Source organism: Podarcis muralis, chromosome 13, assembly GCF_964188315.1.
Source record: "Podarcis muralis chromosome 13, rPodMur119.hap1.1, whole genome shotgun sequence".
Taxonomy (NCBI): Eukaryota; Metazoa; Chordata; class Lepidosauria; order Squamata; family Lacertidae; genus Podarcis; species Podarcis muralis.
Window position 1 is genome coordinate 25,160,565 of NC_135667.1, and position 16,803 is coordinate 25,177,367.

General features: G+C 41.3%; 2 protein-coding genes across 2 annotated transcripts; one reads left to right on the forward strand and one right to left on the reverse strand.

Moving 5' to 3' along the window:
* Positions 1-8,135: 8,135 nt before the first annotated feature.
* On the reverse strand, positions 8,136-9,110 carry OR11L1 (olfactory receptor family 11 subfamily L member 1). The gene has a single exon (XM_028704341.2). It carries the CDS (start codon positions 9,108-9,110, stop codon positions 8,136-8,138), a length of 975 nt encoding a protein of 324 aa, XP_028560174.2.
* A 6,453-nt stretch (positions 9,111-15,563) lies between these two features.
* LOC114582994 (olfactory receptor 5V1-like) lies at positions 15,564-16,502 on the forward strand. The gene has a single exon (XM_028704340.2). It carries the CDS (start codon positions 15,564-15,566, stop codon positions 16,500-16,502), a length of 939 nt encoding a protein of 312 aa, XP_028560173.1.
* Positions 16,503-16,803: the final 301 nt, after the last annotated feature.

The following is a 16,803-nucleotide window of genomic DNA, read 5'->3' on the forward strand; positions in this document are numbered from 1 at the left end:
CTTTGAGCATAGCCTACTTGAAATTTCCTTATGCAGTTCATCTGTCCATCTGATACGCGAATATCTGAGCTCCAAAGCTGTAGGGCTCGAATGCTCGATTTTCTCAGCGCAGGATAAATCCTTTCCCGCAGCTACGAGTGCACTTAATGGCAGATGGTCACTGTCTAAGCGCTCCTCCACTTTGCATTCCAGAACTTTGTTTTGAAGATCATACGACACGATTATATAGTCAATTGTGGAGGCGCCATTGTTAGATATAAATGTGAATTCTCCGACCTTCTCCCCCTCTGTACGGCCATTTAGTATAACCAAGTCCAACTTGTTGACCAAGTGTAATAGGCATAAGCCGGCATAATTGCAGCCTTTATCCTTTGAGATTCTAGCTGGTATTGGGTGGGTTTCCTCTATAATGGGGACTGTTTCGTGGAAATGGGCATACAAAGCCTCATCAGATTGTCCAGTTCTGGCATTTAGGTCGCCTGCCACCACTACAGAGGCATCAGGAAATTGATTTGATAGTTTGTCAAGATACTGTTCTAACTGAGCCCAAGTATTTCTTATCAATCTTTTCTCTCTTTGTGGGGGTAGGTATACGTTAATCAGCAGCAAGCTGTGGGTTCTCCACTGTACTTGCACAGCTGTGGCCAGATGGTCTAGTGGGTCTAGTTTTTTAAATATGGCCCTTAGCCTTGTTGAGATTAAAGTAACTAACCCACCTTTAACTCGCCCCCCTCTAGTACTTAAAAGACCTGGGAGGGAGAACGCAGAAAAACCATTTAACTCCACTTCACTTGTGCTCCAGGTCTCCTGGAGAAACACAATGTCATGTCTCTGGATATATTTAGCAAAGGATTGGTCAGAAACCCTCTTTTGCCAACCTGCAATATTCCAAGTTAGCAAGGCAAGGTTGCACGTTGTCTTGCCAAAAATTGATCTTAGTCAATTTGCCTTTGAAAGATTTTTTGGGCCTATCTTTTTATCTGTTGGTTGGATTTCATTCATTTTGGCAATGTCCATAGATGTATTATCGCCCAGGTACTCAATGGAATCAGTTGAAGGGTGCAGCGTGCTAACATTAGTGATCAGTACTCCTTTTTTTGGCGAATCTACCTTGAGGTGTTCTATTTGACTGATACCAAGTTCATCCTCATCCAGGTATCTCATGCTGGTCCAAGAGCGCGTTGTGGTTGTCATAGGGATGGTTTCCTTCTTAGATGGTAGATTGTTGCTGTCCCTTACGCACTGTGTTAGATCTGTTGCTGTCAGGTTTATCTCTGCAGCTGCAGAGGTATTATAAAGGTAGTCTTTCATGGTTGCCATAAGGATGGTTTCCTTCTTAGATGGTAGTTTATCCCTTGCGCACTGTGTTAGATCTGTTGTTAACAGGTTTATCTCTGCAATTGCAGAGGTATTATAAGAGTAATCTTTCATGGGGTCTGTCTTGGCTTTTTCAGAGAGGTTCTCTTTCTTTAATTGGTCCGTTGCCGGTTCTTTCTCTCTTACTTTTTCCTGAGCATTCATCTCTGTTAGCTTATTTCTAAGGGTCTCCAATCTTCTCAAGATCTCAGATTGGGCAAGGAAAGGCAACAATCCAAACTGATTTATTAATGCCTTTTCTTCTGGATAGAAGTTATCCGTCCCCTCATTAGGCAGTCTCATCTCCTGTCTTAGTTTCAAGGACCCTTGCTCAGTATGTTCCAGTTTGTCTTTTGAGTGTCCTCTCTCCTCCTTTGGTTTACAAGTAAATCTTACCTCAGCTGTCGTAAACTCATCAGGAAACAATTTCAAACATGTGCTGTTTTCAAAAAATCTTGTTACCGTTATCCTTTTCTTTAACAGCAAATGTCTTGATCTATATATATATTTAGCCAAGTTTTGATCTTTGAAGGAGGCAATCACTCGCAGAGAGTATCCATTGTAGAATATGAAATCTACTGAGGTAATGTCATTTAATTTTATTTTCCCTGGCAGCATATCATCTAAAGTATTCACAAAATGCACCGAGCGTTCTTCCTGTGTAAGGAAGCCCTTTGGCTTCGGGTAGTTAAGAAAAGCTAACTTCCTATCTGCCAACATCAGTTTCCATCCTTTATCCTGGGGCAAGTCTTGCCCTGCTACTGGCTCATCTTGAGATCTGCCATAATCAATGGTATGGGGTGAGTCTTCTTTAATATTTATGGATCCTTGGGGTTTCAGCATAGAGCACCCGGGTAGTGATTCCGTTTCCTCACTTGTTTTGTTAGGCAGCAATGATGTTTCTTTCAAAGACTTCAGCTGGATCTTTTTTCCTGGATCCACACTGTTGTTCTCTCTGCTGCCATGTATAGCAGGTTTGTTAGAGTTTGTTTTTGATTTTGTTGGAATCAGCTTATATAGTCTTTTCCAGCATACTTTACATGCACGTCGGTTTGTAACAGATTTCCTTGCAGTTTTTATGTTCTTACTTTTCTTTTTAGTTTCAGCTTTCTTCTTATGGGATCTCTTACTGATGCCTCGCTTCTTTTGGTTTACTTCGATAGGAAATTCAGTTTTAGGGACAGATACATACAACCCTATGTCCTTTCCTTGGTGTAAATGATTTTCCGCTGCTGATCCTTGTGTGCACTTGCTGGTTGCTGGTTGCTTTGTATATTCTGGCTCTTGAGGGGTGGTTGGTGGATCAACACCATGAAATTCTGAGCCTTTAGCTTGGAGGGGATAATTTTCCACTAATGTCAGGAGCAGCCCATTTGTTATTGTTAGGTATTTTTTCATAGCTGCCAGATCCAGATTTATAGAGAGCAGCCAGTCCTGAGGATAGCAGTCATTGTTTTCCGTCTGGGAGCCCATAGATGAAGTCTGGGATTTCTGGGAGTTTCGGGTTTCTTCCTGTAACTCTGAAGATAATATCTCAGCCAAGACTATTTCATGGGCCAGGCTCATTGTATTTCTATTTTGGTTGTTATTCTCCGTGTCCTGTATTCCTCTAGAGAAGGTTGAGTGATCTTGAGCAGCAGAGGGAAAAAGAAGAGCCTCATCCTGCTTCAACTCAACCATCTCAGCCATCTTTTGCTCATTTCCATTTCCATTTCCATTCTCGTTGTCCCTTGTATGTAAAAAGTATTGCGTGATTTTACTCTGTTTCTCATAACACTCCTGGAACAATGGGCTTGTCACTATCCCCAGGTCCCTACGTTTCTTTCTAGTAAGTACCATTTGTAAATCTTTGTTACCAATCAGGGTTATTCTTCCTATTTCAAAAACTATGTCTCTTAGGAAGTCGGAAGCTCCACCCAGCTATAGGCTAAGGTCCAAATTGAGGCAAGATTTGGGATAGCTGTTTGTAGTTTGTAATTTGATAGCTTATAGTTCAGAGCGTAACACGGAGTTGGCAATAAATCAGCTGTCACCCGTTTTCCTTATTGTCGGTCAGACTTGAGGAGCGTGGCAGCGCGGGGAGCAAACCCTCCGGACATCAAGATAACAAGGTAACAAAAGAGCTCTTTAGCAACAAGCTAAAAGGACTATTAAACTACTTAAAAAACTCTGGAGGAGTTAAAATATATTATAAAAGGGGTTTCAAAGGTTGGCTCGGTGTCGAGCCTGTTTAAAAAGCAGATTTAAGAACTTGCCTCAGATAACCTCCAGAACTCTGCAGCTAGTTCGGCGGCCATCTTCCCCTCACCTCCGACCTTAAAAGGATATGTGCAATGATATGTATGGTCTGTGAATGGTCTGGACCAGTAGAGGGTACCTGCAGATCTTTCTGTTTGAGTGGAGAACTATAGGAAAGTTACACTCTTGGGGTCATCAGCACCATGACTAAGCAATGCTTGATGTCTCCAGCTGATTGCTCCAAAATTGATTTTAAGCTTTTTGAGCTGTTTCTGCTGCTTTTTCCATTATGTTGCCATACATTACCCCTGATGCTATTTTTACACCTGAAAACCAGGACATGTCGGGAATTTTCCTGATGTATGGCAACCCTACATGAAAGTCTTTTGATGTTCTGCTCAAATAGGCAAAGGCAAAGATAGGCAAGGACCATTCTAGAGTGGTAGAGTATATGCTTTGGATGCAGGGATCCTTGGGTTCAATGTGGCTCATCTAGTCCAGCATCCTGTTCTCACAGTGGAAGAAGACCTGAGCACAACAACACTCTCCCCTCCTATGGTTTCCAGCAACTGGTACTGAGAAGCGTACTGCTTCTGACATAAAAGCTTCATGTTCCCAAACCCTTTATGTTGAAAATAGGTTCCAGAGTTGAATGTTGGTTATTACTCAAAGAATCTCCAAGGTTATGGCCATAATCAAAAGGCATAGAATAATGCACCATTAGTTCTTCTATGTCTCAGTAGAGTGTGGCTTCTGGCTTAGGTGATAGAGGGCAATGTTAACAGACAGCAAATTGTCAGTTACTTAATTCCGTATTTCATTACCTTCCTTATTATATTATTTTCACTATTTCAGATTTCAGGCTCAGGTACCAAAATGTGTTAGTCTGGACAGTGGTGATTTCAAGGGGAGTGTGTGTAGATGTCTAGATGAAGTAATCCACCCTACTGCTTGTAGGGTGGATTACTTCATAGAGGGCTAACTGGAACAAAACAATCATACTACCTAGTGTTGTAATGTAAAACTTGGGTCACTCATACTTGCACCTGCCAAGGAGCTGCTTTTTGTTTATATGATTCCACAAGCCTATAAGCTCTTACAGTCACCATCATGCTGTGAGGTCACTGATTCAGCAATGTAACCCCACATAACCTGCCCTGCTCCATATATGTAGCTGCATATTCCTCAAGTAGCTTTGAACCATTTGTAATTGTACCATCCAGCTATGGGGGAACTCTATGTTGAAATCCAAGTTTATAAAGTGTGATTGTGGGATATGAACCATATTATTTTAGCATATCTCACTTACTTGTTTTTGCAGGTTGATGTGCAGCAATTAGCAGATTAAACTCTTCACAGCTTGGATACAATACCCTTTAGCATTCAATAACAGTCAAACTGCTGAATCAAACTGCTGTTAAAAGTTTGGGTGCTGGATTTTTTTTTTTGGGGGGGTGGTGGTTATCAGGAGGGTATCAATTTTAAGTGAGTGCTTTTCTTCCATCACAGAGTGAGACAGACCTTCCAAAAAAGGGTAGAAACACTGGGTGAACACTCTTGGAAGTGTTAACACTGCCAAGAGAAAAAAACTGTAAATGCTTAAGTGATCAAACTTATATCTTATACACACCTAATTTTTTCTTTCTTTTTTCTTTTTAATGTCTTAACAGATAGAGGTATGATCTCAGAAAACCAAACTTCTGTCAATGAATTCATTCTCCTTGGTTTCTCTAATCCTCAAATGCTCCAGAAATTTCTCCTGTCACTCTTCCTTTTGGCATATGTTTTAACCATAAGTGGGAATGTCACAATTATGACCATAGTCCAGCTTCATCAGCAACTCCAAACTCCCATGTATTTGTTCCTAAGCCATTTGTCTTTGATAGAAATTGGACACATGACAAACACTATCCCCAAAATGTTGTTCGACTTCTTAAAAGACAGGAAAGTGATCAGCATGGTTGGTTGCTTCACACAGCTTTACTTCAACCTCTTCCTGGGCCTGACAGAGAACTTCCTGCTGGTGCTTATGGCTTATGACCGCTTCTTAGCCATCTGTAACCCTATGAACTATACCACAGTGATGAACAATAGAGTCTGTAAATCACTGATTCTTGGGTGTTGGGTGGGAGCTTTCCTTGCTCCCTTGCCCCCAACCATTGTTCTTGCCAGGCTGAATTTCTGTGGGCCCAATATAATTAACCATTTCTTCTGTGATCTTGCCCCAGTGCTGACTCTTCCTTGTGGGAAAAAGTCATTCATTGAATTTTTCTTCTTTGTGTTCACTTCTTCAATGGTTTTGGGTTGCTTTTTCTTAATAATAGTATCTTATGTCAACATCATTGTGGCTATATTGAAGATGCCATCCAGTGGAGGAAGGCACAAAGCCTTCTCCACTTGCACTGCCCATCTTAGTGTAGTATTAATATATTATGGCTCAGTCATCTATATGTATGTGAGGCCTTCAGTGAAGGACATTCGTGATTCGGACAAAGTAGTGTCTGTCTTCTATTGTGTGGTGACACCATTTCTGAACCCTTTCATCTACAGCCTGAGGAACACCAAGGTCCACGAAGCATTCAAAAGCTTAATAGCAAGGAGGAGAATTTGATATTAGACGCCAAACTCAAGGTACAATGGAATAAAATACAGAGCTTACTCTTTCTATGCCTACCTCCCTAAATGGTATCCTTTGTTCAGTCATAAACCCAAGAATTCAGTTTTATTTTGGGCCCAAACCTGAAGCTTGCCATCCATTCACTTTCTACATATCCTCTACCAAATAGTGTTACCCTACATGTTGCTTACCAATGTTCCTAACTGCAGAAAAGAAAGTAACTTGTGGAATGTTGAAAAACATGTTGCCTTCCAGATGCTGCAGGACTAGCACATCTGTCATCCTTGACCATTAGTTATGCTGGTTGGGGCCAATGGAGGCTAGTGTTCAACAATATTTGGACAACCACAGGTTTCCTGTCTCTGAACCAAGTCACAACTAAATGTTGTTGTTATTATTGTTGTTGTTGTTGTTTTCAAATAGACCTTAATCTAGACGGCAATCTTCTACACATTTACTAGGGAGTAAGCCCCACAGAACAGCATTAAACATATTTGTAGACTGTTTTATTATTATTTTTTTAAAAAAACCTTATTTATAGATAAGTGTTCTAAGAAAACCTGTAAATGTTTTAGTGTTGCATCTGTATATGAGTTGAAGACTGAATAAATGTTCACGAAGCAGTAGATTTCCCTTTGATTATTAAATTACAGTAATTAACATTGGTTATCTTACACATTATTAGAAATTTGCTCTTCATATATAGGCACATGCACTTAATGTTAAGAGTTACTGCTAAATTTCAAGTTCCAGAAACTCAACCCACCCACCCCTCAAAAAAATTTCAAAGCAAAATTGAGGTTTTGTCTTCAAAGCAAAACTTTCAAAAGATTTCAAGGGAACCCCAATTTGTTAAAATTACTTATAAATTGTGTGTCATTCTACAAACCTATACATCGTGGCAAAAATTCATAAAAAAAAACACACAGAGAGAGAGAGACACAATTCAGAGCAAAGATGATGGTACCTTTCCCTTTGAAATATCAAACATATTTCACAATAAGGTATAACAGCCAGAGCTATTTCTCAAGGGTGTTTAGTACACTCTTCCTTTATACAGCACTATAGCAGAATACAACATGTTCTCTATGTGACTCACATTGCAAAATACCTAAGAAAAAATAAGGATCTCCTTAGAAACCTTTACCCAGTTCCCATAATGCATTTTTTATTGAACAAGGTGATGGGTTCCTCTGCCTTCATAATGGGGTTGCACCCAATTAAACTCTACTCAAAGTTGACATATTGAAATGACCTAACATTGTCATTTTCATTCATTTCAATGGGCCTACTCTGAATCCTTAAGCTTTAAAGTATTTTTAGAGGTACCTCTCTTAAGGTGTAACATGTGCTTTTGCTGCTTGAGAGTCTTGCTGTACTGATTGATTTTATTATCTGGTGCTGTATTTGTATTCCATACAGTTTTAGATTGTAGTATAGCATTTTTATTGCAAGCATGGGTCTGTCCTGAGAGGCAATGGAGTGCACCTCCCAGGTTGATGTCAAACTGCTGTGTTAGCAGCAGCAAAGTGTCCTCCCTGGGGCACAGCCTGGGTAGTGTGTATGGAGGTCCTGGGCTGCGCAGATTACAAGACAGCCCTCCCTCCACATCTCACTGATATTGTCCAAAGGAAAGAAGAGCAATATTTTTGGCACCAGTAGTTGCCAGAAAGAGCACCATCCAACCGTCTTAAGGACTCCTTTCTGGATTTGTGTAGGGACAGCTTCAACTGCTGTTAATAAATCAATAATAAAATCAGCACCAGTATGCATTTCTAAATACCCATAAACACATGAACATGGTGTTAGAAATTTACTCTATAAGGCTATGCAATTCCTGGCTTTTCTCACAGATAATTTGCAGAAATTCTAAATGTAAATGCAAGGTAAAATATAACAACAAAACAAGTACATGAGATCATCCTTAACAACAACCAAAGCCAGTGGACTTCCTTTCTCTACTTGGCAAGCTATGTAAACATTTCCTATTGACTAGTTTCTGCAAGGCATCCTTGAAATCTTTGTTCCTCAGACTGTAGATGACAGGGTTGAGAAGTGGTGTTAGCACAGTGTAGAAGATGGAGACCACCTTATTCAGCTCTGATGAAAGACTAGCACTGGGTCGAACATACATGGAGATCATGGTGCCATAATATATCACCACCACAGCCAAGTGTGAGCCACAGGTGGAGAAAGTCTTTTTTCTTCCAGAAACAGAAGGGATTTTCAGGATAGTCTTGATGATAAATGCATAGGACACCAAGGTAAGCAAGAAACATGTGAAAAGTACCAATATAGACAGCACAAAAATGCTCATTTCGGTGGTGGAAGTGTCAGAACAGGAGAGCTTCAGCAGAGGTGGGATGTCACAGAAGAAATGATTGATTTGGTTAGATCTACAGAAATGCAGCCTAGAAATCAGCAATGAAGGTAGCAACCCTGTGAAGAGACCAATCACCCAAGACCCTATTGCCAAGCGGGTGCAGAACTGTGTGTTCATGGCTTCTGCATAATGCAATGGGTCACAGATTGCAAGGTACCGATCATATGCCATCACAGATAATAGGAAGCACTCCGTTGCACCAAAGAAGACAAAAAAGTAGAGCTGTGCCATGCATCCAATGAAGGATATGCTCTTGTTCTCCATGAGGAGGCTACTGAGCATCTTGGGCACAATGGTAGTGGTGTACCAGATCTCTAGGAAGGAGAGGTTTTGGAGGAAAGAGTACATAGGGGAATGAAGATACGACTCCAGCTTGACGACTGAAATAATAACCACATTGCCTGTGATGGTTAGGAGGTAGATAAGTAAGAACATGGTGAAGAGTAGGGTCTGCCACCCTGGAAGACTCTGGAACCCCAGAAGCCGAAATTCAGACACAGAGCTGCCATTCTTCATTTGCTTCGCTGACCTTGAGCTCCCCTGCAGGTATGCCTCAGTCACAAAATGCACCATGAATAAGAATTTAGGTTACTCAATCACCTTCCTAGAAAGACCACAGAATAACATGAGTGATAGCAGTAATAGCAGCAGCAGTGGTAAATAAAGATATTATGTTGCACCCTAGGTCAGTACAAGTATACTAAGAACACAGATTTAAACAAGTAGACCAGCTCTCTCATCAATGATTCTGTTTCCAACAGTAGTCAATCAGATTCCTCTAAAAAATTTTCGAGTCATGGCATGTCCCCAACACCTGCTGCTCAGGATGCTCCATTCAGCCAGGGGTGGGGGACTTGTGACCCTCCATATATCATTGGAATACAACTCTCATGACCCCTGTCCACTGGCCATACTATTCATGACTGTTGAGAGGTGGAGTCCAATCCAGGTGGACAGCCTCCTCACCTCCTCATTTAGTTATCATGGATAATATCAATCTAAAAAACTTATTTCCTTGAATTCGACTAATTCTTTTCTGAAGCTACCTAAGGTAATGATCATTAACACAGCTTGTAGTAGTTAATATCATGTTATTTGTTTCAAGTGAAATAGTCCTTTCTTTTGTCTCCACTTAATATGAAAAAAGGAACATAACATTGTTTAATGCTATTTAAGAAAGACTCAGGAAGGGGAGAGTTATCCCATACAAATCAATTATTATGGTTCTCCGAGGTTATGGTTATGAAGCTAGCAAACAGTGATTGGCCATAGTGATGTTAACATTCAAGGAGTGCATAATCAATCTACATGTACACAATAGTTCAGCTGTTCAAATCAACAAATGCACCTTTCTTCAGAGTAATGTGTCAACAGGTGTCATATCACCTTCTTATGGGAAGTCATCTGTATAAAATCTGTGACAACTGTGTGACATGAGCAACAGGTACAATCAAAAGCCATATTTTGCATGAATTTGTAAAATCACATTTCCCCCTATATATTTGCTGTTTTCACAGATATAATGTCTTCCTACCATAATGTCTGAATAATGATAATGATAATGAAAATATTTAATCATGGGTTTTCCCAAGGCAGTGTACCTAATGGTATACTTTTTATGCATTGCACACTAAACCAAAGCATGCATTAACTCACAGCAGCATGGCAGCAGAAGGACTCTTAAAGAAGCATTGAAATTGAGACACACACACACACCCCAGTAACCCATATATTTGTCCATTTGTTCTAACAGGCAATGCAGTACATTTAATCAGTCCCACCCAACATGGCCAATGTTCAGGGATGATGGGAACTGTAAGGCAATATATGGAGAGCACTATATTGACTATCCTTGTGTTAAGCCATTGTTTGACTCAGCTTTGAACTGGACTATTGTGTAATTCAGGCAATCACAAGACAAAGAGTTCTTGAACTTGAGCAAGATCATTGCTTCGAGTGCCCTCAGATAATTTCCTGTGACCCAAATAAGCCCCATTACATTACATTACTGGAGAAAAACGGTAGAGGCCTCCCTCTCTAATCCGCTCTCAATCCAAAATAAGGTCACACCAAAAAAGGTGTGTGAAGAGTTCAAGAATTCAGCTCAGGCATGTCTAAAGTTTGTCAGTAGACTTTGAGACTCTTCGTCTCAAGGTTGTGGGTTCAAGCCCATTCCTGCATTGCAGGAGGTTGGACTAGATGACCCCTGTGGTGCCTTCCAACTCTATGATGCTATGAATCCATTATATGAATCTATGAATATTATAGGATCCTTACTGAAATGATCAGAATGACATATGTCTCATATGTCAACTCAGTAGGGTGGAACACTGCATCTTTTCAGGCTTGGTTGTACAGAAGAAAGGGGAGCAGGGAAAAGTTGTTTATGTACTGCTTTATCCATTGTTTATAGGCAAGCATATACAATACAAATATCCAATACAAATAGTCAAGAATTTACATAAGTAACCAAATAACTATATTAATATTTCAGTCCAAAACCACTAACAAAATCAGGTCCCTAATGACGAAAACATCCATTATTAAAAACAAAAATGGGTCTTCTGAAGGCTGATGCACATCTAATGAAGCATAAAATTTATTTTAATTTAACTAGAGGCTTCAATTTATGGTTGGAGTTCTTAGAGGGACCTTGTGTAATGCCATATAGTTGCCAAGTTGCCTTCATTACCACTATTATACTAAAAGTATACCTATCTGAAGTAGAAGCATAGGTCCAAATATTCATTGTCAAGTTCAGATAACTCACCAAATTAAATACCTCAGTTGTCTTGCAAAATAAGCAGGGGAAACAGGCTGGTGATCAAAATGGTTTCATCTCATTTCAAAGAGTGAGCAGAATTTGCACCTCATTTGGAATTGCAGCTCTTAGTTAAGTTGCCAAAGCTACAGAGAAAAATGGTGGAGTTATTTGGCCTTACTGCTCTCCAGCATCATGTGTTTCTGGAAACAGTGGCACAGTGACTTTAAAGCTCTGGAGAACACCTTGGGGATCTTTTCTACACAGCATCAGAAGAATTCTCCAGGTGCCCACAGTGAAAATAAGACCCCATCTGTTGTGCATTAATGAAGAAGTCCTGCCCAAAGCATCTAACAAGGGAAAACCACAAAGCAAAATATCAACCCAATTGCTATTTGTATATTATGAACAGAGATTAGCCAAGAACAGAGATGGGAATTTCAGGCCCAAGGATCACTTGTCTAGGCCTGCCAGGTTCTCAGTATTCTGTCCAGGCTAAACCCTCTACCAAGCCACACCTCTCACCAACCTTAATTTTAATCCTTTTTAGCATTTGTATCCTGCTGGGATGTGTCCTTGAATGTGTCCTTAAAATTATGAACAGTCGGTTCGTTTTTGTTTTACTTCAGATAAATATTTTTAATAAATAAATAATCTATGGTAGCTGTTCAGAAGCATGTTAGATGTAGAGTGATTTCTTTATTCCTGGAGTATAAGAGAAATCGGGTCCTCCCTTAAAGAGGGCATGTATTGCGGTGAGACCTGGAGAACCGACACCCTGTGTTGTGGGTGGGTACGATTGGTCAGCCACAACACCCGATTGGTAGGTCTCTCGAAGCTGGGTGCAATCTGGCCAATGGGACACAAAGGGACCTATTTATGCCCATGGGAGCCAGTGTGGTATAGTGGTTAAGAGCGGTAGTCTCGTAATCTGGGGAACCGGGTTCGCTTCTCTGCTCCTCCTCATGCAGGTGCTGGGTGACCTTGGGCTAGTCACACTTCTTTGAAGTCTCTCAGCCCCACTCACCTCACAGAGTGTTTGTTGTGGGGGAGGAAGGGAAAGGAGAATGTTAGCTGCTTTGAGACTCCTTCGGGTAGTGATAAAGCGGGATATCAAATCCAAACTCTTCTTCTCCTTCTCCCATGCAAGTGACCCAGAGTTTCCTCTTTCGGCACGTGCATTCAGAACACCTGCCCACCTCTCCCTATATTTTGGGCTTGCATGCTTGACCTTGCTATGCCCTCGTGTGTTGTCTGTCATTAGGACAGGGGCACGGCAGGAATTTTCCCCACTTGGCTGATTAGCTGTTGCCATTTGGGTTTCGCCTGCCGCATAGCAAATCGTTACAACTTGTAAGGTTGCGGATAGGCTCTGGTTCAGGTGATAGGGATGGGAGAATGCTCTTGCCATCCCTATGTGAAGATCATTAAAGGAATCCAGGGACTCAATAGTTTGGTCAACCCCTGAGAGGGGGTTGTGCCCGTGCCTGAGTCCAGGGGGGCATTTGGGTGGTGGAGTTAGCCCGTTCCTGGCTTTCCGCGTATCCAGGTGTTCACCCTTGGCTGACCTATGCTGGAACCCTGGGTCAGCGCTACCTGCATGGCAGGGAGCTAGTCGAACCAGAGCCTATGCAACCAGTCACTTTCTGTAATCAATAAAGATGTGGCCAAAATTCTGCCAAAAACCAAAACCAAATTTGAGTCAAGTGTGAATTTATTTAAGGGGGCAGTTTCTGGGTCTGAACACATAAATAAATAATCTGTGGTAGCTGTTCAGAAGCATGTTAGAGTGCTTTCTTTATTCCTGGAGTATATAAGAGATATGTCATGAAATCATTCAACACACAAACACAAAGCATTATCAATTTATAAAGAGACTTGTGAAATAGCATAACCTGAATAGACAGAAGAGGGCAGCAAACAATAAATAAATAAGTTGTTTCATGTGACTCATTATATTTGGTCTGGTGGGGTTAGTTTCCTGGCTTTCTCTCTTTCATACTCTCCTATGATTTCCCCTCCAACACACACAAACGCCTCTGCAGTGGCGGGGGGGGGGGGGGCAGCTGACTTGCCTACAAATATATAAAAGCACCATGCAGCATTTATTTGACTGAAATTAAATCAAATGCTTCTCACTCTTGGGATTCCTGCAATGAACCGCACACAGAAAAAGTATTTGGTAAGAACTCTTTCTCTATATCCAACACAGGCTGCCATTACTAAGACTGTGGGTCTTCTTGTGATTAATCCCTTCTTGGCTTTTCTTCCCTGGCCTGTTTTCATTTCCTGGAGGGATGTCTTACAGGCCTGAACCAATGAGGAAGGGGCTTCCAAATTAATCCTCATTTACCTTGCTATGAGTTGTGGGGGGGGGGAGCAAACTATAAGGAAAATGTGCTACTCAGTGGAAAATGTGCTCCACTCAGCTGGGTGATGTGAAGACCAGAACTGACAAAGCGTGTTCTCCCTAGCAGAGAGCACGTGTTGCGGTTGGGAACAGGCCACCCTCCGGTGACTAGGCAAATTTAGTTGAATCCCGACCATTTAAATGGTTAAACTGGGTTGCTGGGGTGTTTTGATTGTTGCCAATTCGGAGGAGGGGTCAGAGTCTATATATACAGGGGCCAGACTTTGGCACGGCCTCTTGGCCGTTTTGCATCGGATCACCCGCCCTCCCTCCCTTGTTTAAGGGGGGTATTGAAGGTTTGCTTGACCTTGCTATGCCTGTCATGGGGTCGTTCGCCTTGGTGCGAGGGCCTGGTAGGAATTTTGCCATCTGGCTGATTGGCTGGTGCCATTTGGTTTTTGCCTACTGCGTAGCAAATCGTCACAACTTGTAAGGTTGGCGGTTAGGCATTGGTTAAATTGGTGCTTGGAGGGGTAAGTGCCTACCCCTCCAAATGATGCGAATGGGAATTCCGTTAAAGGAAATCCAGGGGCTTGCCATTCTTTCGTCCTTGTCCCCGGAGTCGGACTTGGGCCGTGCAAGCCCCACAGGAACATGAGGGTGAGAAGTAATGGTCTGGTTCCCGGCTTTATTTCTCACCCAATACTTGTTTCCCACGCTGGCTTCCACTGGTGTCCGGAAGGCCAGCTCTGTCCCTGAGGGCAAGGACAGATAGTCATAACCAATGCCTAAGCAACCACTCACATTTTTTGTATTTGAATAAAGTTGTGGCCAAAAATTATGCCAAAAACCTTAAACAAAAATTGATGTGTGAAGTGTGAATTATTGGGGGGCTACTGTGACTCAACACGCAAAAGTTTTCATTTAAGTGTTATCTCTGCTGCAGGATTAAGAGTGTATTTTATTAATAAACTCATACCTCTTAAATTAACAGTGCTCACTCATTCATTGCTGTCCCTGAAAGCATTGTCCACAATCAAGGTAGCAATCTCAAATAGAGTTGGGAGATGCTCAACTCAATGGAACTTAACCTCCATATAGACATGTATAAGTTTATGGTATAAATCAACTCCTTTGCACTTCCAGACACAGCTGAGACCACCTGTTCATATAATATTGTAAAAGATATGTGTGAGGAATGAGAACACAGTTTATTACACTCACTTCAAATATGAATGGTGAGACATTTTAGGGAAGAGTTATTATGGAAGTTTGGATTTCTTATGAAAGTGGTCATTGGGCATTTATTGGAATTTTGTAATATTTGAGTTAAGCACAAGTAGATGTAAGGCTGAACCACCCCAGCCGACAGCCAAATCCACTGCTCCCATATAAGCTCTCAAGAAAGACAGACAGTATTCTAATATGTTGTTAGCTTTTTAGACTCCACAGCTTCCAGATTCTGTCTGACACTAACTGCTATCTCCTCACTTTTTCACACAAAGATCTAGCTTGATTATATCAATTGGCAAGCAATTTAGTTCCTATGGCAACATCTGATCTCTAATTAATAAAAGAGATCATTCACAGGCCAAGTCATAAGGCAACCTCTTGTCTAAAATTGGGATCAAGAGATGGAAAGGATCCTGGAGACCATCTAGTCCAATTCTGCCCCACAAAGTTATATTAGCATATATGCAAATAGAGAAAAATGAAACAAAAAGTTGAAGCTATTTTGCAATGTCAAAGTATTAATGATTTGCTAATTCAATTTCCTGTTTTATCACTAATAATGTATTTTGGTTTTCCACCCTAATAATGTATCAGCAGATAAAAATCTATCTATGAAGCTCATCCAATGGGTCATGTCTGTAATGAATCCGCTCCATCTGAATTCATCTTCCTGGCATTTTCGAAGCTTAATGAATGGCGTTTTCTCTTCACTGGATTTCTGCTCATCACTTATCTCTTCACACTGATGGGGAATGTTCTGATCATAATTCTTGTCTGCTTACAACCAAATCTTCAAACTCCCATGTACTTCTTTCTGAGCAATCTATCCCTCCTGGACATCTGCCAGACTACAACCACTATTCCACAGATAATAGTGCATCTGATCTCAGGGACAAATGCCATCTCACATGAAAGATGTAAGATGCAACTCTTTTTCTTCATCTTATTCATTGGTACTGAGCCACTCCTGTTGGCTGCCATGGCTTATGATCGTTACGTTGCCATCTGCAATCCTCTCCGCTATAATGTGGTCATGAATTACAAACTCTGTGCCCAACTAGTGTCAGCTTCTTGGTTCACAAGTTCACTCAATGCCACCATCCACACCCTTCTCACATTGCGCCTGCCCCTTTGTGGTATCAATAAGATCAACTACTTCTTCTGTGACATCCCTCCCCTCCTAGCTATTTCCTGTGGTGATATCTCTGGTAATATTATTGCCATGCTGGCTGCTAGCCCTATAATGGGCATCGGACCAGGCATGTGTGTCCTCCTTTCCTATATTCACATCATCTTGAGGGTTCTGAAAATGCATTCTTCCTCTGGGATGAGGAAAGCCTTTTCAACTTGTGCTTCTCATCTCACAGTTGTCCTGCTATTTTATGGCAGCTCTATGTTTCAATATGTCAGGCCCTTCTCCAGCTACTCACTTAGCAAAGATAGCAAGATTGCCCTTTTTAACAACATACTCTCCCCTTTGTTGAACCCACTGATCTACACCCTCAGAAACAATGATGTGAAGGGGGCACTGCAAAGGAGAATGATGAAGAAAATTATTTCCTAAAAGAGGTGGAATACACAGATAGCACGAAATCCTTAGCTTTACTTTTGAATTGTGCAGGGTAGTGGAAGTTAGAGTTCGGAGCAGTGTAACTAGGACCCAGAATGTCATTTTTTTCTGTTGGAATCAAAAGGTCTCAGGGGTGTGTTCCAAACAGTGCTGTAAAAATAAAGAAATCTGTCATTGTTTCTGAGGGGGGCACAATCCCAAAGGATATGCATTTCTATTTCATGTTCAATGCACTTGAGAAGGTTTTTAGACTGTCAATAGGAGCAGGGTTCTGAGATTACTTCATTGTTGCTAA

Coding starts and splice junctions, on each gene's coding strand:
- OR11L1 (XM_028704341.2), bottom strand. CDS start 9,110: ATGAAGAATGGCAGCTCTGTGTCTGAATTTCGGCTTCTGGGGTTCCAG.
- LOC114582994 (XM_028704340.2), top strand. CDS start 15,564: ATGGGTCATGTCTGTAATGAATCCGCTCCATCTGAATTCATCTTCCTG.